Below are 23,388 nucleotides of genomic sequence, written 5' to 3'. Positions count from 1 at the left end.
ACCTCTCGGGCTAACAGGCGTCTCAGCCCAGGTGGGCATCCCCACCCTGGTGGGTGTCTTGCCCCAGGTGGGCATTTCCGCCCAGGTGGGTACCTTGGCCCAGATGGGCATCTTGACCAAAGTGGGCATCTCTGTCAAGGCGGGTATCATGGCCTGGCTGGGTATCCCTGCCTAACTAGGTGTTTCAACCTGTGTGGAAAACTCAACCTGGCCGGATGTCTCGTCCTTACAGGCGTCTTGGCCCAGATGGGCGTCTTGTTCCAGTAAGGTATCCTGGCCTGGCTGGGCATTTCGGTCTAACGGGGGTCTCAGCCCAGGTGTATGTCCCCACTGACCTCTCTATTCCTCTTCAAATTTTAGCACATGGCCTCTGGGGGCTGTCCTGATGTTCAGAATATTTTAACCTCTGAGACAGCCAATCATAATGGACACTGACCTGGGGCAGGTTCTGGAAGCCCTGACATGGGCGCTTGGGAGTCTTGGGACAGTACCTATCTATCCACTGGTGCAAAACACCAGTGGGGTCATGGCTGGGAGTGCTGGCTGGGCTGAAGCCCTGCCTGGAGCACACAGATTTTTCCAGGGGTTCTATGTGTATTGATAGTTTTATACAGACCATCAACTTCTATAGGCTTGCCTGCCTGAGCATGTACCTTCCTGGGCTCCCCTTCCACAGCCATCTCCTTGCACTTTGAGAAAGAAAGCCCCCTCCCCATTGTCCCATTATGCACCGCCCCACAGTACGCAAAATCCCAGGACTACCCAACAAAGGTGCAATTCAGAATATCTGTGTTAACGAATCTTTAATCAAGACACCTTAACTCTTTACCACCTTAACACCTCTGATCCACCAGCAAATTCTGTCCACTCTGCCTTCATGATCTGTCTAGAATTCAGCTACATCCATGACCTGTTCAGTCACCACCCTGATCCAGCCCCCACTATCTCTTTTGCAGGGAACAATGCAGTCTTCTCCAACCTGGTCTCCTGGCTCCTGCCCTTGCTCCCCTGATAGCAGCCAAAGGGTACCTGTGAGCACCTGAGTCCCTCCCTATCCCTCCTCAGCTCAACAACCCTCCATGTCTCCCACCTGGCTCAGAGCAAAATTCTAAGTCCTCCCTACAGCCCACAAGGCCCTGCCTGATCTGCTCATCACCTCTCTGCCCTCACCTCCCCCCACTCGCCCCCCTCACTCACTCTGCTTCAGTCACACTGGCCTCCTTCGTGTTCCCTAAACACACCAGGCACGTTCCTGCCTTAGGGCCTTCGTACACGCTGTTCCCATTGCCTGCGATGCTCTTCACTCAGACCCCCACAGAGCTCCTCCCTCACCTTCTTCAGGCTTTGTCACCTTCTCAGTGAGACCTTCCCTGACAACTTTACTTAAAATCATAACTCTCACCACCCCTAGCCCTCCCTATAAACCTCAACCACTTGTTAACGCTGTATTCCCAGCAGCTAGAACAGTGCCTGGCACATAGTACCTGCTTATTAATTATTTCTTGAGTGAAAGTGGGTGGGAGGGCAGAAGCACCTCTTCCTAAAGCTCAACCCAGTCAGGGACTGCTCCCTGCCCCCCAAACCCTTGACTGGGAGGGTGCAGAGGGTGAGGAGCCCGGAAAGCATACCGGAGTTGGGGGCACTTACACAGCTATGGACATGTTGGCTGCAGACAGAGGGCTCACTTCTGCCACCTCCTTGGCTTTCTGGAGGGCGAGTTTCTGGTTGGCTGCCTCTTCTTCTTCTTGTTCATCCTAAAAGTCACATGTGATCCCTGTTCACAAAACATGAACTGGGCCTTGGGGCCTCACCTCTGACCCTATTGTTAACCAGGGGCAACAGTTCAGATATTTACAAACAGGTGTGGCCTGGGTGTCAGCCAAACAGAGCCGAGGCCCAGTGATTGGAAAGGACGCCCGTCAGTTGAGTATACTGCTATCCCCTTTATGTACAGGCTCAATAGCTAGCTCATTATTAACCCTATTTTAACACACAGTCAGAAGAAAAGGAGAAAGACTCCCTTCCCTTCCCACAATGGAAATTTTTCTGTACCCTGTCTCAATGAGCTGGAAATTAATGCAAAGATTTTCCTCTCACTCTACTTCCTGGGCCATTTAAGCTCTCTGAACCAAGACTTTTAAAGAACACTGACAAGCCCCCACGTGCAGAAAAACCTGGCATCCCACAGCCCATCCCATGCACTGCCAACAGCCTCCAGAAGGGGAATCAGGAAAGGAACTTATATTCTCAGCCAGTTAGGTTCAGAGAGGAGGAGGATGGGGGAAGATGTTTTAAAAATACACACAGAAAAAGACGTTTTGGGGCTTTAAATCCTTCTTCAGCCTTCATGCAGGGCCTCATTCGTAAAACAGAAAAGCCAACAAAGAAAAAGCAAAGAAAAAGCAACAAGAAAGAAATGGCCAGAGATGAACCCGCCGATAAAAAAGGTCATGCGGTGGCAGGGCACCTCTCCCACTGTGCTGAGCTGTCTGGGGCAAGAAGCAACCTTACCACCTCAGAAATGGTCAGATCAGGACACTCTCTGTCAGTGACAACACAGGGGTGGGACCCCGCTGGCCACCCTGCTCTCCCAAGGCCTCCCCTCCTCCTGGCATCACACCCAGCATTTCTCACAGCTGAGTCCCTGGACCACCTGCCTAAGAAACACTGCAAATGCAGATTCCCAGGTCTCCTGAAGAACCTGGGCTGGGCCCTGGAATCTGCATTTTCAATAAGCTCCCAGTTGAGTCTGAAACACGCTCAAGTTTAACCAACGTTGCATGTGGTTAGAAGCACAAGTTCTGGACCCATCTGGATTCAAATCTCAGCTCCTTCACTTTCTGCTTACCTTGGACGAGTCTCTTAACTTCTCTGTGCCTCACAATCTTCATCTAAAATTTCAACTCTCCTCGACTTTCCCCACTTCGTTTTTCTCTTTAGCACTTATCACCATCTGACAAGTTTCTTTCTCATCTATCTCTCCCCCTAGAATATCAACGAGGGCAGGGATCTGTCTGTTTTGTTCCCTGCCATGTCCCTGGCTCCTAGACCCTGTTCACAGTAGATGCTCAATAAAAGCTTTTCCTTTTTAATTTCAATTTTAATTGATTAATTTATTTTTGGTGGCGCTGTGGCTTGTGGGATCTTAGTTCCGTGACCAGGGACCGAACCCAGGGCCCTAGCAGTGGGAGTGCCGAGTCCTAACCACTGGACCACCAGGGAATTCCCAAATGCTTTTCAATGAATGACAAAATCTGTAAAATGGGGATCAGAGAATTTGCCTCCTAGGTTTTCTGTGAGGGTTAAATGAGATAAAAACCTATTACTACTATATATAAAACATAAACAATAAGGTCCTACTGTATAGCACAGGGAACTATAGTCAATATCTTGTAATAAATTATAATGGAAAAAATACGAAAAAGAATTATATATATGTATAACTGAATCACTTTGCTGTACACCAGAAACGAATACAACATTATAAATCAACTATACTTCAATAAAAAAATTAAAAAAAAAACCCCAACCACATAAGGCGTTTAGTGGGGTCCCTGCCACATATTAAATGCCTGAGAAATGCTTGTGGCATAAATGAAGGAAAGAATGAGGGTCTGGAAGACACGTCACAGGAGATGAGCTTTCTCCTTCCCCTTCTCCCACCCTCCTGAGGTATCTCCTCCCCCATGATGGCCCTTGAGGATGAGGTCTTGGAACCTGGATGAGATCATGGCTGGAACAGCCCCTGAAGCACTGACGCCAGCCAGCTCCATGGTGGCCAGGACTGTGGCTGTGTGCTTGGGGTGGTGGAGACTTCCGTTTCCCCCAGTCAGAGCTGGGCCCAGGAAAGTCTCTCTCCCTCCTGCCAAGGCTGGCAGATGGAGGGTTGGCAAAGTCTGCTCAGTTCAGTTCAGTTCCCTGAACATGGCCTGAACACCTCGAGGCACTGGGGATGGGGCTGTGAAGCTGAGGCAGGTCCCAGGCCTGGACCTCCTAGGCTGAATGATTCTGCACACGTTCTTTTCATGTGATGAGGCTGCTGGCGAAAGGCTTAGGTCAGACGACCGCTAGCTCCTAAGATGCCTTTTTTCCTGACACCCTCCCCTCAAATTGCAAAAAGGTGCCCAGCTTCCTTCGTGCAGTGCACAACCTGTACAACCGTTCCCAGCCGCTCTGCTTGTGGGCTATCCCAGGGGTGTGAGCTGTGTTACTGAAAGGAATATTGCCTCCTCTATGACTAGCTGAGGTGGACCTGAGTCCCAGGGAGTCCAAGGCTGCCCTACGGGGCATCTGGCACCAGGTTTTGTCCAGATAATCCAATATCACTGACCATGAATGAAAACTGGACTTCTCCTCACATGGATGGTTCTCACCACCCATCCCCCCAATTCCCTTCTGATCTCATTTCCTGTACTCTTCTCTCTTTTCTGTTCTTTGAGGGGGTCACACCTCTGCTCTTTCAGTTCCTAGATATGTGGTGAGGTCACAACCTCTCCGGGCCCTAGTTTTCCCATCTGTGAAATGAGCATAACAGTAACTCCCTACCTCTTATGCTTTCTGGTGTCTGGCATACAAGAGGGGCAATCACATTTTCCCTGGTTGTTGTTATTTTTATTTTTATCATTACCTGCTCAGCTGGGGCTCAAATGAAAGCTGGCAGGGTGTGTGGGTAGACAACTTAGGTTCTGGAACTTGCCAAGTCTGGGTTCGAATCCTAGCCTTCCCTTTACCAGCTCTGTAAAATGTGAGCTCTAGGTCCAGGTGACTGCTCATGCCAAGTGACTTACAAAGGCTCTCTTTATTGAGCACTTCCTGTGTGTCAAGAACGGTGCTGAGCGCCTGACATGTATAGCGTGATGCTCTAAATAGTAGCGGATATTATCATCCCATCTGGGGCCAGTGATTTTGCCTTTCTGAGCCTCAGTTCCCCCTTCTGCAAAAGGGAGAAAACAGCAATGCCTGGAACCATGAGCGCATATAATTCTTTACCGCTACCATTCAGTGATGAAATCCAGCCAGCTCCCAAGCTCACAGGGACACACACACTGAGCCTCAGGACCTTGTCTGGGTTATTCTCCATCTGTCCCCTCCTTTCGGGTTTAGGGTGGTGACAGTGCCTGCTATCCTAGAGGCTGCCACATTCCTTGGAAGTCCCTTGACACTGCCCACTCCTTGTAAATGGGCACTCTGGTGGAGTTTGCCATCTGTTTCCTGTAGAAACCCTGCTGCCTTAGCCCCCCTCCTTTGCTGTAGAATCCACTTGATTATGGACAGTCTATTTTGGGGGTGGGGGAGGAGGCACTTTCTCCCTGGTACAGTGCATCCAGGGCAAAAGCTCTGACCCTAGCCCCTACCCCCACCTGGCACGGTCCTGATCTGCCATGAGCAGGTGGTAACTTTGCCACAGCAACATTCTCCCACCAACTCCACCTTGGTGAGCTCCTGGGCGTTGGCCAAATTATCCACTGCGATGGCCAAGAACACGTTCAGGAGGGTGTCTGCAAACGTGGGAGTCAGGGAAAGCATCGCCACTTGGACCTTGATATCTGGGACTCCTGAATTCCCCCACCTTGTGCCCCCCAATCTGCTCTCCCTGAGGCCCGGGCACGTCCCCATTTCCCCACACAGAGGATACAGTTCCCAAAGAGCGTCAGCACGATGAAGTAGATGGAGAACACCATGCCGCCCTGCACACCCCCCTGAGACTTGATGCCGTCGTACATGACCTCATTCCAGTCTTCGCCCGTCAGGATCTGAAAGGGGAGGGAGAAACACACAGCCAACCCCCTCTCAACCTTGGGCCCCTCGGAGATGCAGCTGTGGAGCCGGAACCTGCCGTGTGGGCCCCTCCTCGGCCCTTGTCTCTGGGTGGGGAAGGTCTCATCTGTTTGCAAGAGGAAAGGGCTGTCCCTGCATTGAGGGGCTCTCAGCCTGTTCTAGGAAAAAGTGACCCTGCAGGAGTCACAATCTTGCTGTAACTCCATCTTCCCTGATGTGATAAGGGGGTTTTGCTATAGGCTGAGTTGTACTCCCTAAATTCATACGTTGAAGTTCTAAACCCTTGTGTGATGGTATTTGGAGATGGGAGGGAATTAGGATTAGATGAAGACATGACAGTGGGGCCCTCAAGAGGGGAATAGTGCCTTTATAAGAAAAGACACCAGAGAACTTGGTCTCTCTCTCTCTCTCCCTGCCACGTGAGAGAGAAGTGAGAAGGCGGCCGTCTGCAAGCCAGGAAGAGAGTCCTCACCAGGAACCAACCCTGCATGCACCCCGATTGTGGACCTCCAGCCTCCAGAACTGTGAGAAATAAATTTCTCTTGCCGTATATTCATTGGTACTTCTGGACTGCTGTGTCTGGGGGTGGTGATGGTGGTGGTACTGGTGACCAGAGGAAGCCTCAGGTAAAGGGACACAGGTGCTGGCAAATAGAAGGTGTGCAGATGCGTGTGGGAAGGGCTAAAGGGATATGTATGTAGCACCCACCCAGTTGTTAAAAAATATCCAACTTCCCTCCTTTGTATTATTTCCATGAGGATAAAGTAAATGTGAAAGAACTCCCAAAACATTAATCTGTTAATGCAGGGTTTTTTAGCCTTGGTACTACTGACATTTGGGACTTCCTCCCGTCCTGTGCAATGTAGGGTGTTGACCGGCATCCTTGGCCTCTACCCATTAGATGCCAGTAACATCCCCCCACACCCCCAGTTGTGACAACCCAAAATGTTTTCAGATACTTCTAGGTGACCTTGGGGGACAGACTCCTTCTTGGGCAAGAACCCTTGTGCTGAAGATATACGGATGGCGATTACTACTATTAATAATCATTTATGTGAGGGTTCAGAACTTCATGGACAGTTTCCCTTTCCAAGCCCCTGTCTAGGGGTCTCATTTAGAAATTACCTCTCCCCCAGGAGAAGAGAGGAGTGAAGTCACATTTTCCATAAACTCTTTGTCCCCTAAAGAGACAGAACCCACATGGAAAGGCTCTGGAAGTCCCAGCTAGGCCAGTTCCAAACCTCAGGGCATGTGCCTACCTGGGTACAGAAGTTGGTTTGGGGAGACCACCCAGGGTCAATCTGTTTGCCTTGGAATATGGGATTGGGGTGTCTTCCAATCTGGGGGAGGATGGTGTATTATCCTTGTCTATTATTTTCTATATTCTGATGCTTTGACATATGTGGGAGGCCTTGTTGACCCTGGAGGGAGTCAGGACTAGCTAATTCTTAGAGATAGTAACCAACTTGCCTGTGAACGTGCTTTTCAAATGCAAACCAACCAATCCAGAGCCCACACTCCCAACCATCTCCACTATTGGGCTCTTACAATCAGGGCCAACCTTCTCCTGCCAGAATCAGCCCAGGGTCAGGTACCAGACAACTCAGGACAGCTCCAGGGCCTGCTGAAATTATTTAAACTAGCCAATCCTAAGCCTGCTTAACGTGCCTTGCCCATTTCTTCCTGTGGAAACCACAATAAATGCTCCTGCCCACGTTCCCCGCTCCCTCTGCCTCCTGACGAGCTCTGGTGCTTCCCTGTATGGCTCTGCATTCATGGGGCTGGGTGAAGGTTGTACCTGAAATACCGTCATTATTGCTGCTGGAAAGGTGTCGAAGTTGGTAGGAGGAGTCCCTTCATCGAAATTAAACCTGCAGAGAGGACACAGACATTTCACGTGGGTCCCACCTCAGGTGTTCTGAGGGCTTGGCTCAGTATCTTGTTTCCAGGGCAGTATCTCCGTCCCCTAAAAGGACACCCTGCGTGGTACCCAGGGCCCCACCCATCTGGGTGAGTGCACTGGGCATCCAGGCCACGAGGAGGGCAGACTGTGTGACGCAGGTGGGCCTGGGTCTCTGGAGGCACTGAGCGAGGTGCCTGGGGGTGGGAGGCCCCGGGCTGGGCCCCAGGGAAGCAGAAGTCAGAGGATCTGCCGAGCACTTACTGGCCACCAAAGAGCTGCATTCCCAGAAGGGCAAAGACGACGATGAACAGGAAAAGGAGGAACAACAGGCTGATGATGGATTTCATGGAGTTGAGAAGAGACACGACCAGGTTCCTGAGAGATGCCCAGTACCTGCCAACAGAGGCCAGGGGTGGGGGGGTGGGGGTCAGGCTGGGCCAGGGTGGCAGCAGCTAAGCCCACCTTCCCAACATGGTGGAGGTGGCCCCACCCTGGCCCCCGTCCCCATTCCCATCGGGATGCCAGGCAACCCCGAAGACTTACTTTGTGACTTTGAAAATACGCAGTAACCTGAGGGCTCGTAACACACTGATTCCAAAGGATGTGCCGGGTTTTATGACGGCCCAGATGACCTCAAAGATGCTCCCGATGATGACCTAGAACAGAGGACCCGGTCTTATGTCCAGGCTCCTTGCAAACGTGCCCTGGGTCTGAACCTTGCAGGAACCCAATCCAACCCCCACCCTCAAACAGAATCAGGGTGAGGGTCTCAGACCCCTCTCATCCCTTCTCTTTTTTCACTTATTAAGAGCTGATGAGCACAAAGAATTCATGAAACACATGATTACAAAGCGAATGCCCACGAAACCACCACCTATGTCGAGAAATAAGACACGTCAGCAGCCTGAAAGCCTCCAGGGACCCCTAGACATAGCCATCACCTTGAATTTTATGCTAACCATTTCCTTTAACCATTTGCATTTAAAAAACTGAGGTGGAATTCACATAACATAAAATTAACCAGAATGGTTAACTTAAAATACTGCACAATTCAGTGGCCTTTAGTACATTCACCATGTTGTATAACCATCACCCCCCTCTAGTTCCGAAACATTTCCATCACCCCCCCAAGAAGACCCCGGACCCATTAGCAGCCACTCTCCATCCCCTTCTTCCCGGCCGCTGGCAACCACTAATCTACTTTCTGTCACTGGAGATTTGCCTGTTCTGGATATTTCATATAAATGGAAATATGTAATACGTGGCCTTTTATTTTATGTCTGGCTTCTTTCGCTTATCATAACGTTTTCGAGGTCTTTGCCTTTTTAAAGCATTCAAGGATCCTCCGTAATCCATATAGCTTAGTTTTACCCGTCTGAACGTTCATCAGCAGAATCATGCTGTATAGACTGGTTTTGTCAGTGTCTTGCTTCCTCTTGTGCAGTATTATGTGGCTGACGGGTGTGGCTGTTTTTGTTGCCTCTCGTTGGTGCAGAGAATTCCATTATGTGGCTAGGCCACAACTTTATCCACTCTGTTGCAAAGGGATATTTGGGTCGTTTGGTCTGGGACTAGCAAGGCTGCTCAGGACATTCTTGTATGTGTCTCCTGGGCATCTGTGTGAGTTTCTCTAGGGTGAATCCCTAGCAGTGGAATCGCCAGGTCAATCCTACTTTCCAAAAAGGGTCCACAAATTTCCCCTCCCACCAGCAGTGGTTGAGGAGGGTTCTAGGGGCTCTGTATCCTTGCTGAAGTTGGGATTGTCCTTTCGTTCCTTTTGCATTCAGCAGAGTCTCTCATATCCAGCGGTGATCCTACGCCTCTCTTTTGGATGTCCCCAGGTGTCAGCCATTCTAAGCTAGAGCTGGAGAACTGAAATCCTTAGAAACCAGACCACTTACCCCACAATCAAAACAGTTGAAGGAAGAGTGGAAGTAAGGCCGCGTCCCAAGCCCGTACATTTTTATAAACATTTCGGACATAAAGAGTCCTAAGAAAATGAATTCTGCATAGTCTAGAAGGGAGAGGGGGGGAAAACAGAGGAGGTTAGATCCGTGGGGGGAGGTTCCAGGTGGCTCTGACATTCCTGTTAATTGCAACCCTGGCTGGTGGGTCCCTGCGTGCTTACTATATTTTTTTTTAAAAAAGTTAATTAATTAATTAAAAAAATTTTAAATTGAAGTATAGTTGATTTATAATGTTTCAGGTATACAGCAAAGTGATTTAGTTTTATATATATTCTTTTTCAGATCCTTTTCCCTTATGGGTTATTACAAGATATTGAATATAGTTCCCTATGTTATACAGTAGGTCCTTGTTGTTTATTTTATACATCTTACTATGTTTTTAAAACGAACAAATGAATGAATTAACTAACTGACTAACAGCTAACTAACTAACTAATTGGATAACTAACAAAATAAAGTGGTTCCATAATACCAGCATGTCATAATCTAAGAATTATGACTAAACCACTTTTACATGTCTGCGTTCCAAAGGAATAATAGAAATAGAAATCATGACAGTGTTCTATTTGTAATCCTTGTGTTGGGGACTTAGTTGGAGCACCACAGGCAACTAATCTAAGGCATGGCTTTTCGCTGAACTTCACGTCCCTTGGAAATCCTGTCTTGCTGATGTCTGAAAGTCTTGATGCAAGATAAAGCCTTTTGTTTTTTGGTGAGAAAGCATAATGGTGCAAATACCTTGGGGAGAGGTAACTCATGGTTATTTGTTTGCTCCAGCAAAGAAACGTTTAATAGCAGTCGCTTTTCTGAGATGGCTTTCTTGGTGGGGTAGGAAGTTGAGGGGTCAGGAAGGGCATGAGTAGTCACCTACTGGAGGGGAAGGAGAGGTAAGGAGGAATTCTGAGGGGAAGAAAGCATACAGAAAGGGAAGACAGAGGACCCAAACCTCCAAGAATTCCATTTTGGTCACATAGTTAACTCTGTTTGAAGGTCAAGGGTATTTGTTATATCATTCTTTTTTTTAATGGTGTAAGATCTTTTTCTAGTTCTTTGTGATTTTACTTTTTCTTTTTTTTTGGCTGTACTGCGCAGCTTGTGGGATCTTAGTTCCCCAATCAGGGGTTGAATCCGGGCCCTCAGCAGTGAAAGTGCAGAGTCCTAACCACTGGACCACCAGGGAATTCCCTGTTATATCATTCTTTTAAGAGGTGGTTTGAACTGACTGTTAAGGTCCTTCCCACTCATTCCTGATTGAAACTTTCCCTTAGTTTTAGGACTCCAGGGAGCTCCTAGTGTCTGAGGGAAACTCTAGGGTCTCCAGGGCCCCTGGGACCAAAATGTCAGCAAGGGAAATCTGTCCATAACATCTGGTGTATTCCAAGAACCACCAGAAGAAACTCTGGGAGAACTTAAGAGTTTCCAAGATACTTGTTCCCCGGTTACCATGGAAATATGATAGCTGGTGATGCACAAGACCTGAGAGAATTACTTATCTGTAGCACTAGTGGGTCTGGAAGAACTTTCAGGATCATCAAATCCAATTTCCACCAAGTACAGAAGAGGAATTTGAGACCCAGAGAAACGACTACACTTCACTGATTCCAAGACACATATTTTTGTTCACATTTTGACATCTCCGAAACTGGGGTGTATCTTAAAATTGGCATGTCCTAGTTTAGATGGCAGCATTATTTTATTTCTTAGTGGCACATAAAATAAAAATAAAAGAGTGCCTTATAATTGAAGATGTGTTTGATTGATGGACAATGGTAAGAGCTTGTCCAAGGTCACACGGAGAGTTAGGGGCAGGGCAGGTATCAAGACCCCAGGTTACCTGGTAATCAGGGCAGGGATGTACCATCAGATACAGCTTGGACTCTGGGTTCAAATCCTGGCTACATCACTAACTAGCTGTGTGACTCTGGGCAAGTTGCTTAACCTCTCTGTGTTGCAGTTTTCTCAACTGGAAATTGATAATTAAAGGACGTTTACAGACACAGAGGCCCCAGGCAGGAAGTCCCAACCCCCTGTTCCTGAACCAGGACAGATAGAGCAAGGTGATTAGTGGGGAGAATATGGGAGATTAAAAATAGGCTATCAGAGGAGGTTAAGACAAAAAGTAAATAGTCCTCATTTATAAGTGACTCCAGGGGGACTAAATGCAATTACTAAGGTTGGAACTAGGTCAGGGCTCTCGGAAGGAGAACTGGCCCCTGGGGAGTGTCCTGGGGGGGGGGCGTTCAGCCGACGTGACTGGGAACAATGAGGGTTACAAGGAGACAATGACCTGGACCAGGCTCCCAGGCCTCTCTAGGCTGAAGACTCAACTTCTCCAACGGTTGTCTGGGTTAATTCTGAACCAGGTCAGAAGGGCAGAGAATCTACAGACCTAAGTCAGACAAGCCAGTAGATGTAGGAGGGGGGCAGCCAGCAGGAAAAAAGGTTTTGGGGAGCCCTCACTCGGGGCCCATAAGCCAGAGCCAAAGTATCCACTTGCCTTCCTCACTGTCCAGCCATTACTCTTGTTGATTCCTCAGAGCTCTTTACTTTTTAAATCCTGCTCAGAGGTCTCCCCACCTTTCACTGCTTCTTTTCCCCCAACCTGGTCATCAGTTTTGATACTATCTCATATTAATTCCTGAAATCTGGGAATAGGCCCAGATGGGCAAAGCCTTGGGAATCCTGGTACCCACTGAGGGAGCAAGATGTTTTCACACTTGTTAGAGGGTATCTTCTAGGAATGAATCCCAGACATAAGGAAGACAAAAAGGACAGGAGAGGAAAGGGGAAAGAAGCAGAAGGTTTGAAAGAAAAGGGAAGAAGCAGAGAGTCAGAAATGAGGATAGAAAATGGGTACAACATACGGGTCACTTTTTTATCTCTAATGTGCCCCCATCTCTCAACCATAAATTATTTGATTCCCAGAGATGCACCTAGAAATCACATGTATGTTTCTGTCTCTATCTGGCTGTCTTGCAGTCTCTGACTCTCTCTGTCTCTCTTCCAATGCACCCCTATGTGCCTTTCTTAGAAAGTGATCATGGAAGTCTCTGGTGGCCTAAATTCCAGCTTCCAGCTCAGGCCCAAAGAAATTGGGTTCTGTCATTGTGGCAGCAGCAATATCAGCCCCCAAGTTGAGTTGTAGACATGGCCAAATGAAAGGGCAAAGTCAATGAGGACCAAAGAAGGAACACATACCATCAGAGAAAGAGAACTGGAAAAAGGGTGTGAGGAAGGGATCAGGGAGCCGGTGGGGGCGGGGCCAGGAGGTACTCACAGAGGAAGTCGGAGAGCCACTCGGGCTGGTTGTAATGAACGATAGCGACACACAGCGTGTTGAGGGCTACCAGACTGAGCACAGTCCAGTAGAAGGCCTGAGTTTTGACCATGCGGCGGATGTAGAAACGCATCCTCCTCTCCTTTTTGTGAAAAAAAGTTGAGTTCTCCAGCTTGGCACTTTTAATGCTGGCTCGGGCGAAGGGAGACCCTGCCAGGGAAAGGATGGAGAATGTCAAGTTGTACCTGCAGAGGAAATTAACCGATGCATGGCCCAGGCACGGATTGTGGTCAGGGAATTCATTAGCCTCCCAAGCAAGGAAGCCCCTGGGAACCATCATGACCTATGGGCTTAGCTTTCCAGAGATGGAGCTTATGAGAAGGTGATGTCCCTGAAAATAATAGTATTGGAAATAACCAATGAGTGCTCAGGATGTCAACGGGGAGGCCGATGGCTCTTCAGTGCTGGAGCCAACTTTCTGTATCTTCCTCTCCTGGCCATGTCTGATGACTCTGGGGGGTCATGCTACAGGGTGGCATAATGCAGGAGCCTCTGCTCAGGACTCCCAGTGCAGAGGTAGGCAGCAGAACTGCATGGACCATACTTGGAAAGCCTCCAGGAGGAGGTGTGGATAGGATCCTAGTTTTCCATGGACATTTCACTTTAGAAATAATCACCAAAGAATGAGCCAGCTGTGCCCTCTGCCTACGTATATTTTTGCTCCTAAGCATTTACAAGGTACCTACTGTGCCAGGCTCTGTCCCAGGTGTTCCAGATACACGTTAACAGAGTCCTGCACTCCTGGGACTGATACTCCAGCGGGGGAGACAGAGAGCAAACATAATATAATAAATACTAAGTTAATAGTGTGATGGGGGACTTCCCTGGTGGTCCAGTGGCTAAGGCTCCACACTCCCAATGCAGGGGACCCGGCTTTGATCCCTGATCAGGGAACCAGATCCCACATGCTGCAACTAAGAGTTCACATGCCACAACTAAAGATCCTGCGTGCCGCAACTAAGCCCTGGCACAGCCAAATAAATAAATAAATAAGTAAATATTTAAAAAAAGTAGTGTGATGGAAGGTGAAAAGCGCTTTGGAAAAAAGAGAAAGTAGAGCAAAATAAGGGGACTGGGACCCCCAGGAGGGACCACTGGGCAGGCTGCAGTATTAAATCAAGTGGTTAAGGTGAAGGGGTTGGCCTGAGTTACCTTAGTATCTTAGGTACCTTATGCAGAGGAAATAGCAAGTGCAAAGGCCCTGAGGCAGGAATGTGCCTGCCTGACGTATTTGTGGGAACAGCATAAAGAGAACAGTGTGGCTGGAGTGGAGTGGTTCAGGTGGGAAAAGGGAAGAGGTGAGGGCAGGGAAGAGACTAGGCAGGTTGTGAAGGGCCTTGGGGGCTGTGGGGAGAACTCGGGCTTTTGTTTTGAGTGAGGTGGGAGCCATGGAGGGTTTGAGCAGAGGAGGGACGTGACCCGACTGGGGTTCACAGGTGCCCCCTGGCTGCTGTGGGGGGAACAGACTGTGGAAGGCAAGGGCAGGAGCAAGGAGGAGGTGACTGCTCTAGTCCAGGCAAATGATAATGGGGCCACCACTCCATGGTGGCTGAGAAGGAAGAAGAGTGGGAAGATTTGGGATGTATTGTTTAAGGTAGATTTCGACGTTTGCTGATGGACCAAGTGTGGGTGGAAGAGAGAGGCAGAAGTCAAGGGTTTTGGCCTGAGCCCCGGGAGGGATGGGGGGGAGGTTCAGAGCTCAGTTTTGGATAGATTGATTTTACCTTCTAAAATACCTCCTCTTGAAAATCTTCCATTGCATTCATTTGTTTATTGTTCCTCATTGGTTCATTCATTCTTTCATTTATTCATTAGTGTGCTCATTCGTTCATTTATTTGTGCATTCATTCATTTGTTCGCTCATTGGTATGTCTGTCATTCATTCATTCTTTCTTTCATCACTTGTTCATTCATTAGTGCATTCATTAATTCACCCATTTGTTTCTTCATTCATCATTTATTCACACATTCATTCATCCATCCACCCATCCATTATTCATTTGTTCATCCATCCATCTATCCATTCATTCATTTGTTCATTCATACGTTCATCCATCAAGCACTTCATCAACCTCATCACACCAGCCAGGCACGGGACACGGAAAACATCTCTCAGGATGCCACTTCCTATTAGCAAAATTCTAAACAGAGGTTGTGAGTTGGCACCCCAGGGGCCATACTGGTTCATCCTGGGTTTGTGAAAGTTAAAATGATTGGTCTACATTTAAAAACTGGGAGATTTTCTATAAAAATATGGATTTCAGCTTCTCATGAATGAAAATAACAGCTGACATTTTTTGAACATTTAGAAGGCACTGCGGGGGATGCATTTTACACAGTAAGCTCCTCATCACAACCTTAGGAAGTAGGGACCGTCATTTACACCATTTTACACCCTGAGCAAACAGAGACTGAGGGGATTCCAGTAACTGGCTAAGAAGCGTCGAGTTAGTTCAGAGCCCGTGCTCTCGGCCACCACGCCGCACTCACTCCTGGAACATGTGGCCGTGAGGAAGGGACCACATTCCTGCCCAGCAGCAGTTGGCCAGGTCCAGTGGCTGCATCCTCCCCTCATGTCCATCACCTGCCTGACCCCACGGGCATTGGGAACCCTAGGGTGGATCTTCACACCCCTTCCCAGTTGGGACATTTCTGGTCCTTATGGCTCCCAAAGATGTGCCCAGACCCACAGGCATCCACAAGGCTTGGCAATCACACCAGGCAGGAGGCCCCTTACCCCAGCTCCTGCTGGAGCCACATGGAAACCCGGCTCCATCACCAACCGGCGAGTGACCTTGGGCAGATGACCTCGGACAAGTCACCTTGCATCCTGGGACTGCAGTGCCTTCCACCTCACAGGGCCGTTGGGAGAAATCAATGAGTTAATACCCCCTAGCATGATGCTGGCACATCATGCTTATTGGTAAGATTAAAATCTCTTACTACAACCCTAAGAGCTGAAATCAAGACCTGTTCACATACCAGCGCCTGGAGGAAGTCTTTCCTGATCACAGGGCCTGGAGACACATCCCATAATAGGCATCTCACTCATCAGGAATGGAGAGGAAAGTGAATATTAACTAAACACCGCATGCCAGCTCTGTACTGTCTCCTCTATTTATTGCATTTCATACTCACTCTGACCCATGCTCCCTTTTTCTATACACTCTTGTCTATGCTTTTCCTCTGTGGTCTGGAACTGTAACTGCAGGCAATCCTTAGATTTTAAAAATAATTTTAATAAGCTATTTTGTGAAACCCCATATAGCTAAGATATCAATTTCAATGTGGAATCGATATAGAAATATATTAAAGAGATATTTTACAGTCTTTTTTTTTTTTTGGTACTATGTATTCCAAATCTAATGTGTTAGTATGAAGCACATTTCAGTTCAGATCAGCTACATTCAAGGAGTCAAGAGCCAGAGGCGACCAGTCCTAGTCAGGAATGTTCCACAGTGAGGACAGCAGTATGGCACCACCAAGGCTGAATCTTGGGATTTGGGGCAATTTATATGCTCTTCAAATTCACTGTAAATTGAAATAGGTGCTTCCCAAATTGTGGGTTGAACTGCCCTTCAAAGAGATGTCCCTAACCCCTGGTACCCGTGAATATGACTTTATTTGGAAATAGGGTCTTTGTAGATGACATCAAGTTAAGATGAGGTCAGACTCCATTAGACTGAGCCCTAAATCCAATGACTGGTATCCTTATAAGAGGAGAAGAGACATGGAGACACACAGGAAAAGACCATGTGATGACAGAGGCAGAAATTGGAGTGAGGCAAGTAAAAGCCAAAGAGAGGGCTTCCCTGGTGGCGCAGTGGTTGAGAATCCGCCTGCCAATGCAGGGGACACAGGTTCGAGCCCTGGTCTGGGAAGATCCCACATGCCGCAGAGCAACTGGGCCCGTGAGCCACAACTACTGAGCCTGCGCGTCTGGAGCCTGTGCTCCGCAACAGGAGAGGCCGCGATAGTGAGAGGCCCGCGCACCGTGATGAAGAGTGGCCCCCGCTTGCCGCACTAGAGAAAGCCCTCGCACAGAAACGAAGACCCAACACAGCCATAAATTAAAAAAAAAAAAAAAAAGATGTTAAAAAAACCCAAAGAAACAAAGCCAAAGACAGCCCAGGATTGCCGACAACACCAGAAGCTAAGAGAAAAGCGTGGGGGCAGATCCTCCCCTAAAGTCTTCAGAGGCAGCAAGGCCCTGCCAACATCTTGATCTCCGTTTGGACTTCTGGCCTCCAGAGCTGTGAGAGAATACACTTCTGTTGTTTTAAGCCACCCAGTTCGTGGTACTTTGTGACAGCAGCCCTGGCAAACGAACACAGCCCACACTGAGCTTATACCCTTAAAACCATCTAAATGGAATCTGATTTTCCTAAAGAACCTGTGTTGTGATGGCAGATTCCATTCATGGCTCAATTTTTCCTAACAATGACTCAAGGTCCATATTTCAGCAGTCAGTTGATCAACTCTACATGAGACTGTTTTGTAATGTGTTTATCAAATGAGCTGACAGCACAGTAGATCATCAGTTACATAAAGCTGCACTTACTAGGGTACAACATGAGGGCAAATGCCACACAGTTCCTGCCTGACTTTGAAACACATTATTATTATTATTATTTTACATACATAAATAAAGGTAAAGGCATTTCCTTGTCAGAACCCTGGAATTTCAGAGGTCTCTTTCAGGATTGTTTAGGAAGCCCCTGCTAGCATAGGGGCCCCTTCCTGTGGGTTTTTGATCTATCAGGCAAGGGAACTGGCTTTAGGTGGGTTTGCCTGTAGCAAACCTGTCCTGGGAGAACAAGCCACTGGCCTGTGTTTTGGACCCATCTACAAAGTTGAAAGTCACCTGCTTTCTTAACAGAGGTGCTGTGGGACAGCGCTGGCACTTATTCAGTGTGACAGCTTTCAACTTCGGTTTCTCGTCTTCCTTTTATCACACATTTATCAAATGCCAGCCTTGAATCTGGGTTCTCCAAGTAGCAAGTTTTCTTATGTCAGCCACAAATTCGAGCCCCGGGGTCTCCCACAGACAAACCCTCTGTGAATCTATCATGGCTTCCTGGCTCATCCCCACTTCCCCCTCGTTAGGAGCTGAACCATAACCTCCCACAAGTTCATATGTTGAAGTTCTAACCAACCCCCACCCTGCCCCCCGGGATCTCAGAATGTGACTGTATTTGGAGAGAGGGCCTTTCAAGAGGTAATTAAATTAAAATGAGATCATTAGGGTGGGCCTTAATCCTTTATGACTGGCGTCCTTATAAGAAGAGGAGATTAGGACACAGACACACATGGAGGAAAGACCACGTGAAGACACAGAGGAAGACAACCATCTATGAACCAAGGAGGAAGGCCACACCAGAAACCAACCCTGCCAACACCTTGACCTTGGACTTCCAGCCTCCAGGACTATGAGAAAGTAAGTTTCTGTTTTAAAAAAATAAGTCACCCAGTCTGTGCTATTTTATTATGGTGACCCCAGTGAACTTATAGCACTCTCCCTATTGCACGTGAAGCCCAGTTAAAAAACGCCTCCTTCACGAAGCTTTCTTTGCTTTTCCACCAGACAAATTCCTTCCTGCCTTGGATAGCTCTTAGACTCCTTATAATTAGTCTCTGTTGCTTTTAAGTAACTTTAAACTTGCCTAATTACTTTTCTGATTTCAAAAGTAATGCCTGTCACTAATCCATCCATTGCAGGAACATGTCATGGAGAAAGTGAAAATCCTTTGCAATCCCTCCAATTTCCACATCTTTAAGTACCTCTCACACTTCTTAATATTGTTTTAAAAATGGGACCACACATTTTACATTTTGTTGTACAACTTGCTTTTTTTCACCAAAAAATATATTTCAGACATTTTTCCATGCCATAGCAACTCCATTCTTTTTCCTGGCAGCAGAGTATTCAATTGTATATAAATACTATAATTTCTTTAACCGTCTCCCTATTTGCGGGCACACGGGTTGTTTCTGGTTTTTACTTTTTTGAATACCAGAAACAGTGCTGCTGAGAAGAGGATGGTACATAGATCTTTTGCATACGTGAAGAAATGTTTTGAAGCAGAAATTCTAGGTCAAAGAATATAAACATCAATAATTAACTAATGCCAAACCATACATCAGAAACACTGCAACCTACATTCCTGACAAAGGCATATGGCTATGCCCATTTCTCCTCATCATTGCCAACACTGGGTGGTATCACTTTTTCATCTTTTTTAGAAGGACTGATGAAAAATAATATCTCCCTGTTAATTAAGAACAGGTACCCAATCTTATCCATAGAGGAGATCTTGGGTACCCTGTTTTTTTCAGTGCCTGACATTTAATAAATGTGGTATAGACAAAAAATATTTGCCTATCAAAATATAACAAAACAGATTAGAAAAATGGAAGCAACCTAAATGGGAAAAGATGTGGGACAGATGTAATGGATCAAATTCACAGAGCATTGATGGAGCATTCCAATTCCTGAATTTGCTGGAAGGAGAGAAACAGATGTATCCACAAGTGGAAACAGGACTTGTTCATCATTACGAGGAAAAGAGTGTTTTGGCTAGAAATGAAAAATGCAAATGAAAACAAGCTTTAAGGTATCATTACAAACCGACTTATCTGGGAAAGGAAATTAAACGGGTAATAGGCAATGGCCGGTGTGGGAGAATCCGTGAGTGCCTGCATACTTGGCAGGTTTATAAATGGGTTCAATGTTTATAATGTTTATAATGTTTATAAATGGGTTCAACTCAGAATGGCTCTGTGAATAATGAGTTAAAAACCTGTTAATATCTTTGATCCTATAATTATCCCCAAGGAAATCCGCCCAAAGGGTGGGGGGAGTCATTGTACGTAAATGTTCCCAGCAGTGCTCCTCGTAAGGGCAAAAATTGGAAACAACTCAAACACCATATAATAAAGCCACGCTGAGCAAATCATAGTGTAGCCACCCTCTGGAGTGTGGGACAGTGACGGAAATCATTTTGAAACTCAGCAGTAAGCTTATAAACTAGGGGTGAATGAAAAAAGCAGAGTATGAAGTAGTTGGTTCCTGGGGATTAGAAACACGCGTATATTTTGATTTTTTTTTTTTTTTTGGCTGCGCCTCAAGGCTTGTGGGATCTTAGTTCCCCGACCAGAGATCGAACCCGTGCACCCTGCAGTGGAAGCGCCGAGTCCTAACCACTGCACTGCCAGGGAAGTCCCAGAAACACGTGTATATTTTGAATTCCCTCCATCTCTCATCCTTGCCTCTATGCTCCATACACCCCATCAGCCTTAATGCCTTCTCCCCTCAGAGTCTTGTCTTATTTCCTCTGCCTGGAAGCTCCCCCACCCACTCTTCATAACTGGAATTTTTATTTTTATTTATTTTTATTTTAATTTTGCTGTACTCATGCAGCTTTCGGGATCTTCGTTCCTGCACCAAGGACTGAACCCACACCCTGGGTAGTGAAAGCACAGAGTCCTAACCACTGGACTGCCAGGGAATTCCCTTCATAATCGGAATTTTTAAAAACCCATTTCAAAAGATAGTAGGGTCTCCTTGGAAAAGATCGAAAGCAACACAGTCTCAATCAAGAGGGGTGAGAAGGAAAGAAGTCAATGTCCTCTCCCACCTCAAACGCTGCCCTTGGAGATAACCAATAGCAACAGCCTGAGCACAGCCTTCTCTCTGCTCTCACTGCCATGGTGAACTCCTACCCACCCGTCAGTTCTCAGTGTCAATGTCACCTCCTCTGAGAAGCCCTCCCTGACCACACTCCACTCTTCCAGAGCAGGCTGAGCGCGGGGCGTCTCCTCTGCAGTGCTGTTATCATTACAGGTTTATTTGTGTAATGACCTGTTTAATATCTATTTTCTGCACTGGACGGCAAGCTCCACATGGGTGGGGATTTGGTCTCTGTCTTGTTCACAATTGGGCACCTAATAAATGTAGCCCCTCAGTGAGAACTAATGAACAATAATAATCTTATTCATAAATAATTAATGAATAATAATATTAGCCAACATCATGGGGACCTTATTCTCTGCCACATGTTGTTCTAAATGCTCAATGTGGATTATTATTCTTATTCTTTTGGCCGCGCCACGCGGCACATGGGATCTTAGTTCCCCAACCAGGGATGGAACCTGTGCTCCCTGCAGTGGAAGCGCGGAGTCTTACCCACTGGACTGCCAGGGGAGTCCCTATATGTAGACTATTTAGTTTTATTTCTCCTCCCAATAATATGAAAAGACACGCTCTGTTGTTATTCTCATAATCATGTCATCTGCCCCAGGACACACAGGTGGGAAGGAGCAGAATCAAGACCCAAATCTAGGCAGCCTGGTCCCCCAAGCTCTCACACTCCCATCTCGAGGGCGATCAGTAGTACACGACTGCCAGGCGGCGGCGGGAAGACTTACCCACGGAGGCAATATCGGCCAGCTGATCTTCAGCCTCCTCGGGGTTGAGCAGGTCTGTCTTGCTTTTCTTTATGGTGGCTCTCCGCAGAGCTCCAACAATGGAAACATGGCAAGAGAAAAAGACGTTACCCTTTTTGCTACAAAAAACGACATCGACTGAGTGTGTCCTCGGGTGCTGGGCGCTCTACCAGGGACTTTCTATGTGTTGTTGGATTTTACCCACGTGGTGGTCTGGTTTGATGGAAAGTAAGAGCGTGCGTGTTTCACAGATGTGGAGACAGAGGCTTAGGGAGGTTACATGACTTTGCCCAAGGGGTAAAGATGAGAACCAAGTCCCGTTCAGTCTGACTCTAAGTCTGGGCTCTCAGCCGTCATTTTCCCTCTAGGAGCCCTAGGATTGGATATGTAGTGACTCCTGTGAAAACAGCCCACCCCTTAACCTTTAGCACACTTGCTAGGTGGGCTGGGACTGTGGAAGCCCTTCCTCAGTATTTAGGTTCTCCACCCCCAAGAGCTCGCCGGGGGACACTGAGTGCAGGCATATACTTCCAATAAAGTGATTTAGACACCCCCAAGGGTAATCTCTTTCCCTCCCCCCAAAATCCATTTTGTAACCCACTGGGATAGGGCCCCAGCTCCTTTCCTTCCTTCTCACTCCTGGTCTCTTCAATCCAAAGTCATTGCTCTGTCTAGACAACTTTCTAACATGTGAGACAACTGTCTTTAATAGTAAGCTGGATTCTTGGTGAAATTATTTTTTTTAAATTTAATTCATTCTATTTTTGGCTGTGCTGTGTGGCTTGTGGGATCCTAGTTCCCCGACCACAGATTGAACCCGGGCCACTGCAGTGAAAGCACCAAGTCCTAACCACTGGACTGCCAGGGAATTCCCATTGGTGAAATTATTATTATTTATTTTACTTAGTGAACACAAATGGGGCTGACCCCGAGCCAGACACTGTTCTATGCATTCTATTTGCAATAATTAATATAATCCTCATAAACAATCAACTAAGGCAGGTATGATTATTATCGTGCCCATTTGACAGATGGGGAAAATGGAGGCACAAGGCAGAAGAAGCTGGGCACGTGGTCAAAGCAGAAAGGGCAGGCAAGAAACGGAAACCCTGTGTCAAGGTCCTGAAATTCCTCGAGGAAGCAGATTCCCACCATTCCCTTTATCTTCCTGAGGCTGACCTGATCTTGTGCTTGTTCTTGGCATCACCTGGGCCCTGAACATCCATTCCCTGGAAGCCCCCTCAGAATGGAGTAGCCTGTCCCCCCAGCCCCGGCTCCTCCTGTGTCCCCTGGGACCCACCCCCACCCCTGGAGCCAGGTTCAGAGCAGTTACCATCAAAGGGATGTCTCTGCTCCCCGTCGGTTTCATCCTCGGCGAGGATCACCTCTTCTGAAGAGGAAGAGCACATAGTTAAGCTCCAGTGTCTGGAGGACTCTCCTGGGGATGGGTTCCCTTGGACCAAGAAGGAGAAGGGTCCTCCTGGCCACTCTACTCTCCCCTTGCTGAGTGACAGCTCAATCAGCCAGAAATGTGCTGCTCACTTGCCTCTGACTCCCAGCCCCACTTCAACGATGGTCCTAAAGCCAACATCATCCCCACCTCCTTCAAAATAAAAACCGACCTCCTTACCATAGCCTATAAGATCTTGCCTGATTTGGCCCCCGTCACCTCCCTGTCCTCCTTTTCTCCCACTCTCCCCCTCACGCTGCTCCAGCCACACACAGCTTCCTTTCTATGACTCAACTCTACTCCTACCCCTGGGCCTTTGCACTTGCTGTTCCTTCTGCCTGGAAAGCCCTTCCCCTAGACATCCACAAGGCTTCCTTTTTCACTTCCTTCAGGTCTCGGCTCAGAGGTCACCTCCTCAGAGAGACCCTCTCTGATCACCCTGCCTTCTCTGACTGTTTTCTGCCTCCTACTCTGTTTTATTTTTCCTCTCAGCATTTGGCAACATCCA

General features: G+C 47.5%; 1 protein-coding gene across 9 annotated transcripts in view; it reads right to left on the bottom strand.

The window, feature by feature from the left end:
• The window catches only part of CACNA1A (calcium voltage-gated channel subunit alpha1 A), a 329,605-nt gene that overhangs the window by 79,013 nt on the left and 227,204 nt on the right, over positions 1–23,388 (bottom strand). For 8 of the 9 annotated variants that reach the window (XM_082455223.1, XM_082455222.1, XM_082455224.1 and 5 more), the window contains 10 exons: positions 22,764–22,820; positions 21,413–21,502; positions 12,926–13,135; positions 9,583–9,695; positions 8,225–8,337; positions 7,943–8,074; positions 7,577–7,649; positions 5,636–5,753; positions 5,431–5,498; positions 1,648–1,754 (listed from right to left, as the gene is read on the bottom strand). In XM_082455223.1, the coding sequence (XP_082311349.1) occupies positions 1,648–1,754; positions 5,431–5,498; positions 5,636–5,753; positions 7,577–7,649; positions 7,943–8,074; positions 8,225–8,337; positions 9,583–9,695; positions 12,926–13,135; positions 21,413–21,502; positions 22,764–22,820 (1,081 nt within the window). The remainder of the gene's footprint in view (positions 1–1,647; positions 1,755–5,430; positions 5,499–5,635; positions 5,754–7,576; positions 7,650–7,942; positions 8,075–8,224; positions 8,338–9,582; positions 9,696–12,925; positions 13,136–21,412; positions 21,503–22,763; positions 22,821–23,388) is intronic. The other variant, XM_082455227.1, reaches the window with a different exon arrangement.

This window comes from Balaenoptera physalus (assembly GCF_965194825.1).
Source record: "Balaenoptera physalus genome assembly, chromosome: 3".
Lineage (NCBI taxonomy): Eukaryota > Metazoa > Chordata > Mammalia > Artiodactyla > Balaenopteridae > Balaenoptera > Balaenoptera physalus.
The sequence above is the reverse complement of the archived record's forward strand: the minus strand, read 5'-3'. Positions and strand labels throughout refer to the sequence as shown.